At 37.7% G+C, this 10938-nt stretch overlaps 1 protein-coding gene across 1 annotated transcript; it reads left to right on the top strand.

The window, feature by feature from the left end:
• The first annotated feature begins 2540 nt into the window (after window positions 1–2540).
• On the top strand, window positions 2541–7726 carry cdkn2c (cyclin-dependent kinase inhibitor 2C (p18, inhibits CDK4)). Its single transcript, XM_066644695.1, has 2 exons — window positions 2541–2772; window positions 5998–7726. The coding sequence occupies exons 1-2, from the start codon at window positions 2641–2643 to the stop codon at window positions 6373–6375; spliced, it is 510 nt and encodes a 169-aa protein (XP_066500792.1). The 5' UTR covers window positions 2541–2640; the 3' UTR covers window positions 6376–7726.
• Window positions 7727–10938: the final 3212 nt, after the last annotated feature.

Below are 10938 nucleotides of genomic sequence, written 5' to 3'. Positions count from 1 at the left end.
TGTCGTAAATTTGAGCATGGTTAACGCAAGGCTACGCAAATTGAACACATTAAACGCTTGGACTATTAAAGGATTTTGCGGTTAGATGTAACTTTACGATATTCTTTAAATATATAACTATTCTTATTTCATTCCATTTGCGTGGCTTTTCTAATAATCTCAAACCAGCTCCGGGGGTGTCAGAAATGTGGAAACAAAATCCAAGGAAGGATTTATACTTTTTGTACCTAAATTTTCCACCTCTGGATAAACATTATAGTGACCTTGTTGTCGTGGTGGCGGTGGAGGACTAAGGGGAGTGGACATTTATAAGCTCAGGGCTTGACCTAAATTTGCCTGTTTTGCAAGTTTAGTTTGTTCAATGTATACGCGATGCTTTTTAATTAATTGAGAAAGATTAAAGGAATGATAAAGGAAACATTTTTGAAAAAGGCTTATCAACTCTGGCTGAATGTGTTGTTGTGGTGTGGCTGCTTTCCCACCAGAGGTCACTTTGACTACTGCCCCAGGTAATGGGGCAGGGCTTGGGACATTATATCTGATGGATAGGTACACTGAAGGAATTAACTAATTTAATCAACATATAGCCTAATTACACGTTGCTAAGTGGTTTTCAAATAAAAACTCAAAGAACTCCACCCAAACCTTACTGCAGTAAATAAACTGAAGCAGAGGGTGAATGTTGATGAAAATGAATGTGCACACTCCAACACACTGAGCTGCCCAAAACGAGCCTGAGTCAGTGTTCTACAGAGCTTAGTCAAGATAGCTGACCGTGGCTTATCTTCACTACCCTATATTTGTATCGGTATTACACATTTATTACCAGTTTATTCTACAAAGCCTCATCTATGTAATTCCTGCCTATTGTTTGATTGTGTTTTGCAATACTGATATGCAGTTTGTTAGACATGAAAAAGATGCTGTCAGCATAAGATGTTTACAAGGTTTTATTTATGAAATCTGCAATATTTTGTTTGCTTGGGTGTTTGTTTTAAGCCCCTCCTTCACTTGTCAACCAACATCTGTTTCCCTGCATATTGAAGTCTTGATAACATTGATATTAATTGTTCAACAATGATTGCTATCTTAGCCTGTGATGTTTATGTAGTTTTTCTTGTTTATTTTTTCTTTATTATAACTATATATCGTGTTAGGGAACATTTTTTTATTACTCTCAGCCTTATAGTGTGCTGCCTATTTATACCCTCAGCAAATATCCCATAAGATTAGAGCTATGCAATACATTTTAAGCCCTCAGGCTAGCTCCTGCTTTGTTGTTTGTAAATAGCCTAAAGCCTGTTTCAGTGCAAGGCAAACTGAAAAATAGTGGCCTAATCTAAATGGTTAATTATGTGCTGCTTCTTGGATCTAAATGGGCAACACACGTGTATGTGTGTGTGTGTGTGAATGAGAGAGAGAGAGAGAGAGAGAGAGAGAGAGAGAGAGAGAGAGAGAGAGAGAGAGATTAGAGCGCACGAAAGCGTATGTGTGGCTCGACTGTGGCTTACCGTTGAGTCCCGCCTCTCTCTTCGTCTGTTAGCAAAGTGGGCGGAAGTCTCGGGCTTTTATTTCAAAAATGAGTGATGTCAAACAACGGCAGCGGACTGTTTTCTCTCTCACTCCGTCTCCTCTCTCTCTCTCTCTCTCTCTCTCTAACAACGTCAGCTGCCAGCAGTTTGCTCAGATGAAGAAACCGTTCAGAGCTTCTGTGGCAGTACATCGCAAAATGACTCAGTATTCTCAGGTAGTCACCCTGGGTCGGGGCACATTTATTCGGTTCAGATTGTTTTGTTGCACTGTATCTGCTCGACTCGTGTCTAGGCTACCTTCCAGTTGTGGGGAGAAGAATAAAGAAAGACACAGATTCGCAGAGTGAAGCCAGCGCGCGAGGCAGAGCTCGACATTCAAACCTCTCCGTTTGAAATGGGCGGGAAGCTACACAGAGCACATCCTTCTGAAAGTCAGTGAATGGGCTGCGGCGGCTCGCGGAGCTCTTTATTTTGTTTTTCCTGATGTCCTGATGTTTTGCACGCTTTGAGGCTTCTGGTCGTTTTTCTAAGACCCTGCACCTGCGTGTCGGTGTTCTGGGCTGGATTTGCGAGTTTTTACACAAGCCCCAGACTCTTTTCAGCGCTGTCTGAGCGGCTGCCAGATTACTCCGCCTGGCTTTCGTCTCAAACCTCGTGCTTCTGGAGGGCTTACGTGTTTTTATTTTTGCTGATTTCTTTTCCGCGAATTGCGTGGATTCAAAACACGGTTCAGCTGAGTGACTGCACACAGACTGTGAAAGAAATCCGGACCATAACTTCATGGATCGTGTCTTGTTGCACGGCACGTTTTCGCAGGTGGGGACTGGAGCCTGCTGCTCGTTTAGAGATGGCGTGATATCCCTGTTTTCCGTGCGGACTACGATTGTTACAGTGGGTCGATATTAAAACGGGGGGCGGACCTTGGCATTACACCAACTTTTTTTAAGGGGGGAGGGAGGGACGGGGACTGGAAGAAGAGACTATTTACTACAGTTTCGTGTTGCTTCGTGTCACACTTTAGATTTAGCATCTAACGCAGCATCCCAGGGATTGAATTGCAAATCCGTTATTTTCCTGCACTCGCCGTATCCATTTCGCGGAGGAGATCATGGCCGAAGCCCCAGATGTGAACAGGTTGTGCAGTGCAACTGCGAGAGGAGACCTGGGTGAAACACAACTTATACTTCAGAGCAACGCTGACGTTAATAAGAGGAACATGTTCGACAGAACACCACTGCAGGTTGGAGACCCCAAATCTACCATCAGAGGTTCTACAAAAAAATCGCTTAAAATGTTTCAGTTCTTTTTGCAGCTTGTTAAACGATAATTAGTAGCTCTCAGTCCTAAACAGAAATCAGTTTGAACTAAATTGGCATATCTCTCAAATGTCACGAATATAACACACTGCAATTAAAGATGTGGGTTTAGTAAAAGTAGACTAACAAATAGACCACGTAAATCACTTGCCTAACACATTCTAATGAATTCAAATATAATTAGACCCATTTGGATTACTTCTGCTTAATAGAAAATATTGTTTATCCAGTTTTAATTACATTGGATGTATTATATGCCCCATGTCTTCTTATATTTCACTACATAGTTTGTAGTGATAGACTTATTATATTTAACTTAATTTATCATATTATGCATCCCTGTTATTGACATAATTTCTTTTTTTCAAGTGACCCTAACACATGTAGTCTATGCTGTAGTATTCTCGAAGTTCCGGCCTGTGCAGAAATGAGACCTGCATGTATTAGTTTATATACTAGCTTATGGCGCAGGGCTTAATTCTTTAAGCAAACCCCAAAAATAAATAAAGTGCTTTAAATTTTTTTAAACAGTTTCCAGGACCTGTAGATATTTAATGTCAGTTGTTATGTCAGTGTTTTGCTTTCCAATAAATATCTGCTTTTACTCGTTTGCTTTTGGCCTACAATAAAACTGAAAAAATGTATTGACTCCCACTCTCAAAAGATTACTCATAGTTATATACTGTATTTAACAAGTATCTTGTTTCAGCTTCAGAATTACTGTATGGGATCCTAAATGTTGAGTCAACAAAATTGCAGTTGATTTAGACTAGGTTAGCATCTCTGTGTTTTTATATATCTATTTTGGCCAAAACAGAAAATATTCTGAAAGGCCTTCTTGCATTTAATGACATAGGCTTTCTGACTGATTAGGCAAAATAAGACATTCACTTCACATTCATTCAAATAAAAAGAATCACCCTTTTCCCCAAAACATAATCAAAAAAGGCTAATCTCAGAACTGAGATTCTGATTTTAATTTAAAAAATGTATTAATGAGCATTCTGAATTTCTTTTGCCTAGATATAAATAGGCCTGAATGTGAAGTTATGCTGTAGGTCTCTAGCAGCATGTCCAGTCAGGGACGTCAGAAATCGGGTCATAGTCAAGAAGCAAAAAAAAAAAAAAAACTACTCCAGCCTAATTGGCATTTTAATGCAGGCTAAAAGTAAACTTGCAAAAAAAAAGCTATTTACTGGAAAAATGTCATTTCTAAAATAAATGGTTATTTAGTAAAATTATAAATTATTAAATGTATTAAAATGTCAAGCTTTAAGCTTAGTCCAACTGGTGATATCCAATGCTGTCCACATAGGAGAGGCTATGAATCGAACTGAGATAATAGTAGTTTTAAGTAGTGTAATTTATTTATATATATTTTCCTATTTACAGAGAAGGAACACAACTATATGTGGGATTTTTTGCATTTTCCTAAGTACTGGGGCTGCACATAATTAAGTTTTTATTTTGTGTACAACTTATTAAGTGAACACATGGTGTGCACAACATTTTTCTCCAACAATTTATTTTACACACTGTGCAGTGTCCAGACTGTTTCTGAAGCAGCTTAGAATAATAGAGCCATACTTGTGATCCAGCAAAGGTTTGATTGAAATAATGAAGGTCAATCATTAACAATGTTACATCAAGGGCTCAACCTTTAATGGTTGAAGAAGCTAACTAAGCATAATGGGGAATTTTTCATAGACTAACTAAGAGCATAAAGTTTGACCATGGCCAAAATAATGGAAGTATTAATGGAAGGACAATCTAAAGTGCTAAATGACCACCATTTTTGTTATGACAGTTAGATTTACCTAATTTACTGCAGCGCATTTCACAATAGGCTAAGCCTTGTTCACTACAAAGTTTTTGATGGGGTGATATCCTAAGGATACACTTATTTTTTGTTCAGAGTATAAAAGTGACTATTATGTTCTGATAGGCATTCTTGCTTTTTATGACTGATGAGACTAAATAGTGTAGTTCACATTTTATTGACACTAAACATAACCAAATTTATTTTGTAGCTGTAGCAGTAAATGCTAATCAAATTACTGCTACCTTGATTTTAATTTTAATATTGTATGAGTGAGGATTTGGACTCACAATTTGCTTTGCCTACTAAAAATTTATGTTTTTTTTTAAATGCCTGAGTGTGATTTTAGGCTGTAGGCCTAGCAACATACACCTTTGGAACATTAGGCAACATATTTATACAGTATTCTAAGTAATTATATATTTGTAGGTTGTTCTGACTCTATTCAGACTGTCATAGTTTGCCTTTTTTATTTTCTATATTAAATCATTAAGTTTTGAATAGGTGCAAATATACGGTAAAATAAATATAGTGTTCTTTGAAAGCACTCTTAAACAATTTGTGACCGAAAACCCTATGTTCAGAAAAACCATCACTGCTACCCTCAAGGGTACATAGTTAGTAACTTAGTTAGGGAACATAAGTGTACCATATTATTTAATAATTTAGTGAAATTTGTGTCTGTCATACACCCAATTTCATTCCCATGTCTTTCCAGGACTTTTCCAGGAATTTGTATTATTTTGTACAGTTCTATAATAAAGGATTACAAATATTAACCTTTCCTTCTGGAGAAGAGAATGTAATGTAGTTTTAGGAACCACAACTGGACTTTAAAACCACTGTCAAAACCACCTTTAATGGTACATTTACACTGGTTGTACCTTTAGTGAGTATAATGTATCTTTACATTTTTTTCTGAGAATGTACCTGTACATAACGAAGTAATTTCATACCCATCTGCCACACCCTCATTATTTAATAATAAATATTTAGTAATAAAATATACATAAATATAGGTTCTAACATAACTGGACCATAGTTGGGTAGTTAAACTACCCTACCAAAGTTACAGTCCACGATGAAAATGCGTCAAATGACATGTCTGGTTGATTTGTGAAATTGTTAATGCATTGTCACTAGTGAACAAACATAAATACGTTTCTGTTTATGGTCTAGATTTAACATACTGGCGAACAATGGGTTCTAAAAAGTGTGATGTGTTGATTCCCGATGTGCAAAATTGAGGCGATAAACTGTAAATAAATTTGAAATGTCCAGCTGTGTCTTCTCTGCAGTGTAATATTTTCTCCCCCCACCCCCCTTCCAGGTGGTGAAGTTGAGCCGCCCTGACGTTGCTGAGGTCTTGTTAAAGGCCCAAGCGGACCCGAACGTGCGTGACCCCGTCAAGGGTCTCACTGTGGCACACGACGCGGCGCGCGAGGGCTTCACAGACATGCTATACATGCTGGTGAAGTACGGCGCAGACGTCAACTTGAAAGACGGCGACGGTAATCTGCCACTGCACCTGGCGGCGCGCGAGGGTCACCTGGGCGCAGTGCGATACCTAGTGGATGTCTCTGTTCAGCCCTACTCGCGCAACCGAGACAACTTGACGCCGCTGGACCTGGCGCTTGCGCACCGTCGAGAGGACACCGCGCAGTGGCTGCAAACCCACTGTCCCCCACAGCCGCAGAGTCCAGCTTAGCGCGGGAAAAAACGAAAACTGTCAAGCTTTCGTTGTGTGTGTGACAGAGGTAGGCTAGCGAACATGCTGAGAGGGCGTTTTGAAGTATTAGCAGAAAATATTCAGCCAACTACCTCTTTTCTTGAATTGTGAAATTTCGGCTGTGATCCTAGGATCGCAAAGGAGGCGTTTTCTTCGTTTTAAATCACTCACAGGGACCTAACTTGCCATTTTAACGTCACTCTGCGTCCACACCTACAGTTTTATGCAAAAAAAGCCGTGGTGAAATGACATGTTTGGGTTTTTGTTTTGTTTGGGTTTTGTTTTGTTTTTTGCAGATAACTGAACACATTTCCTAAATGAATGCCTACATTTTAATGCTTCAGTTTTGGTGCCCAACAGCATATACTGGGAGAAAAATATACTGTTACAAATGCCTACATTTTTAAGAGGCTAAATATTATTTCCATTATTTTAAGTACCCCAACTAAATATTAAGTGTCCACTAAAAGGCAAAAAATATAATGTTCATCGCAAAAGATTAAGCTAATTAAAATACTGTCACTTACAAAGTCAACAAAGCATTTTACCATGTGACCCCCAGCGTTTGCATAATACAGTACACACTATTTTAGTTTAATTGTATCATAGTTTCCCATTATTATAGTTTCCCCTCATAGTTTGAGAGGATCTTCATTATCAGAAGTGTCCCCAGTGAGCTCGTGAGCATGATTTTCGCTCCACAGGCCTGTTTTGTGAAACCCAGTTGTTTTTTCCATGCCTGGTTTTATTTGGAAGTGTGAATGTATCATCAGCAGGCTGCACTCTCTGTGCAGCTACCATTTTGTGCATTTCCATGTCTCATTAATAATACAATCTCCATCAGCGTGAGAGTGTGATGTCCTTATACAGTAGTCGATGAAGGATATGAAAACGGTGGACAGGCATTGAGGTGTTAATCAAATGTATTTGGGAAAAGAAAGAGAAGTGTTCCCCTATTTCAAAAACAATTGCACTAGGCCTATAAAGATCAGAACCGGGAGATCTGATATTGTGCCCTTCTGTTTGTTTGTTGATCAAATTGCACTTTTGCTTGTACATAATGCATTTTATTATTTGACAGATTTAACTGTGAACGAATGTGTTTTTGTTGCCACAAGACATATTTGCAAAAATAACCAAAGATAGCCGTTTGAACGGTTTCCAAACAAGGCAAACATCATTCACTTGGACTACGAAGACGAAGCGCAGGTGGAGAGAGGACTGTTTTATCATATATTATTTAACTGGAAAGTTTGGAAGACCAAGTCAAAACATTGGTATGCCTTGTAGTCTGAAACTGAACATTACTAATTGAAGATAAGAAACAATAAATCCCTGCCATGAGATGCTGGTGTTGGTGTGATGATTTTCTACGCATGTATTTCGACTCCTGGCTGTGTTACTGATGATTTACATTAGCTTAGTTGCCATAAAAAGGAAGTCCATGTTTTTTATTTTAAATGAGGTTATCAAGTCACGTTCTGGCGGGTGATTTACAGGATACACGTTAAAGCGGTTGGTTTTATAATATGAAAGATAATTTATTAGCCTTAATACATGTTTTAATTCTGCCTGCCCTTAATAACAGAATCGAAATAAATGATTTTAATGAGTTAAATTAACATTCAGCAGGGCGTAATGTAACGGAGTATTAGTAGTGAACGTGCAGAACTGGGCAGAGTGCAGCTGAGGCTAACGTTCCCGTTTTAAATAAGTTTAGCTTGTTTTTACTTTAGCTGACTTAAAATGCTAGGTTTATTTTTGGTCATTTAAGAATATTGGTTTATATTTAACGACAAAATGAAAGCAAGATAAAAAGAGAATAAAATGTCCGACACCGCTGAGCTGAGGAAGTGAACCTAAAACCGAAATCCGTTAGGTCGGCGGAGGACAGGACGGAGCTAGTATTAGCCGCTCTCTTATAGCTCCTCAGAATTTGGCGCTTTTGTACAGAGCAGCTCGTCATTTCCTTCGCAGTGGACTGCTGCTAAAAATGTAATATTGTCACCAAGAGCGCAGTTTTTGTAAAGCTCCTCCGGAGTTGTCAGATGTGAGTTCAGCGAATCTCTTCCTGCTTCAAGGCTCGGCTCATCAATCCATTCAAACCGCAGCGTAAAGTCCAAACGACCAAACTGCCGTCGATGATTCAGATACATACATAAATAAGAAAATACTCGTATAAACATTTCGTGTAGCACAAAGAGATATTTAAGCACTTACTAAAATATAAAGTATGGCTTATGAGATACATTTGTCCTAATTCTGAAACCTTATTGTAAACATTGTATATTATAAATAACTAATACATAGCCTAATGTTTGATTAAGACTTAATAATTACAACATGGCAAATAGACTAATATAAAATATATTCCCCAGTGGTCAGTCTAATATATCATAATTCCAGTCTCCAGCACGATTATTTAAATAAATAATGTAGCTAGACTTTAACACATTATTTTATTTTCTACCTTATAATTCATGACCAAGCTACTGAGAGAATGAGTATGGTTTGTCTTGTCTTGAATCCCATTATGAGGGTACACACTATTTGGACTTCACATGACTAGCCTGTACTGTGGTCTTTTGAAAGTGTAGCTATTACAAAACCTAGGAATTCTTGGGGGTGCTTCTGAGATTAATATGATATAGCATACATAAAGCCTTAGAGTGGTTGGTTGGCGTTGTTCATTTGTTTCGAACATAGATATAAATCCAACCATATTCACTGAATAATTTAAATAAAATGGAAAAAGCACTTATATATACAATATATTTCATAGCTGATTTTTCCATTGGCCTAGCCTATATAACTGTGCTAGGACTGAAAATCACATTTCAGTTTTATTTAAATTAATTGTCTTGTATGAAAACATGCTTGGTTAAGCTTTGACATAATAAACTGACCAAATTTAGACTATAACTAATTGAATAAAAGAATTATCATTCAGCGTCTTTTGATCCGTCTGAGGGTGTGTTCTGAGCAGCAGACCTTTCAGTGGTATTTCAGAGGCACACTGGGATTACAGTGCACTTTTTGCTATTTCTGCCTAATTGCTCAATAAGGTTCTGCTGTGTGCTAAGGTCTACTCCATAGCAGAATATATGCGGGTGCATCATTTTTATGAAAAAGAAATCAAAATTCTGATCATGATTCCATAGGCTACAATAGATATAAACATTCCACGGTATGTCTAATAAGTGTTTGAGGCCTTAGGCCTGAATAACTGAGTAACAGACCAAAAGGGCACTCGTAATCAGAACATAATTTAATGAAAGAGGAAAAGGTTATATATATGCCTACACATTTTTATAATTGTCTTGTAAAAGTAGAACAACAGAACAATAAAAGAAACATTGGAAAACAAATAATAACATGTAATATTTACATCAAAGAAAAACGTTTATACTGATTTCATTACATTTATTACTTTATCCACTTGTAAACTTTAAAATATATTTATTTACAGTAATGTATGTATATAATTAATTGGGAAATAAAGTTAAGGCCTAAGTGAAAGAGGTCAAAGACCTTATAATTCAGTCTGCTGGTTTATCCTGAAAATATTGAAGTCTAGGCCTTCAACTCTATGCTTAAATATTTGATTTACTGCTGCAGCTGACAGATGTACCACCACTTGAAAAACGCCTTTGTTTCTGAGAAAGTGATTTGTCAGTCAGCTAGCATTGAGGTGGTAAGCCATTGCACAATGAACAGGGCTAATATATCTAAAGGCTTTTAAGAGCTAGGCTTCTTCCTAGATCTTAGAAGAGTATATTGTGGTCAGATTGAAAGGACAGAAAGTACAGTGCTTCCTTCCTTGCACACACTGCCACAACGAGTGAAGAAATCTACCTGCAAAATATAGAGTATATAAGCACATATCAAGAGATATTCATTTCAAAGTACACATAAATGTGTCTTAAAATGCAAGAGGCTGTTTGGGATATTGTGAAACTGTGGATTTAATTTGTTATAAATCTGCAGGATGGAACTGAAGGTGTTTATGCCCTCCTCAGATTCAATGACAGGTTGAAGATTGCATGTACAGATACCAGAGATTTTAATAACTTTAGAATATCTGATTTAATCTGAAACACAACAAAATAATACAATTGAATGCACTCAAAAAGAAAGTAGAAGTAGCCCTGTTCACAGACATAGCGGTCAGACCAGTCTGACAGTGGGTGTGGATAAAATGGTGGACATCTGTATATGTAAAAGCAGAGCTGCGCTCCAACCTGTTACCTGTCTTCCAGTGTAGCACTCTTGCACACCTGTCTTACTGGATTATGGGACATTCTCAACAGGTTGGCAATCTGTCCAGGGTGTGTTTCTGCCTTGCACCCAGTGATCACAGGATCCTGAAACACTGCAATCATAAAACTATTACAGGAAATGAATGAATGAATATTGTCTTCTGAAAACATCTGTACATTCTTTTAAAATATACTGACAACATATATTTCATTTTCCAAAATCATGTAGGTGCTACACTGCAGTTTCATGATTCTCCTGAACTAAAAGACCCAATACAGCTCC

Source organism: Hoplias malabaricus, chromosome 14 (assembly GCF_029633855.1).
Source record: "Hoplias malabaricus isolate fHopMal1 chromosome 14, fHopMal1.hap1, whole genome shotgun sequence".
NCBI lineage: Eukaryota > Metazoa > Chordata > Actinopteri > Characiformes > Erythrinidae > Hoplias > Hoplias malabaricus.
This window is presented reverse-complemented; position numbering and strand designations above follow the sequence as displayed.

Bases quoted from the DNA above. Each gene is read 5' to 3' on its own strand.
- cdkn2c (XM_066644695.1), top strand. From the start codon at position 2,641: ATGGCCGAAGCCCCAGATGTGAACAGGTTGTGCAGTGCAACTGCGAGA. The intron at 2,773-5,997 runs GTTGGAGACCCC...CCCCCCTTCCAG, and splicing joins TCGACAGAACACCACTGCAG to GTGGTGAAGTTGAGCCGCCC.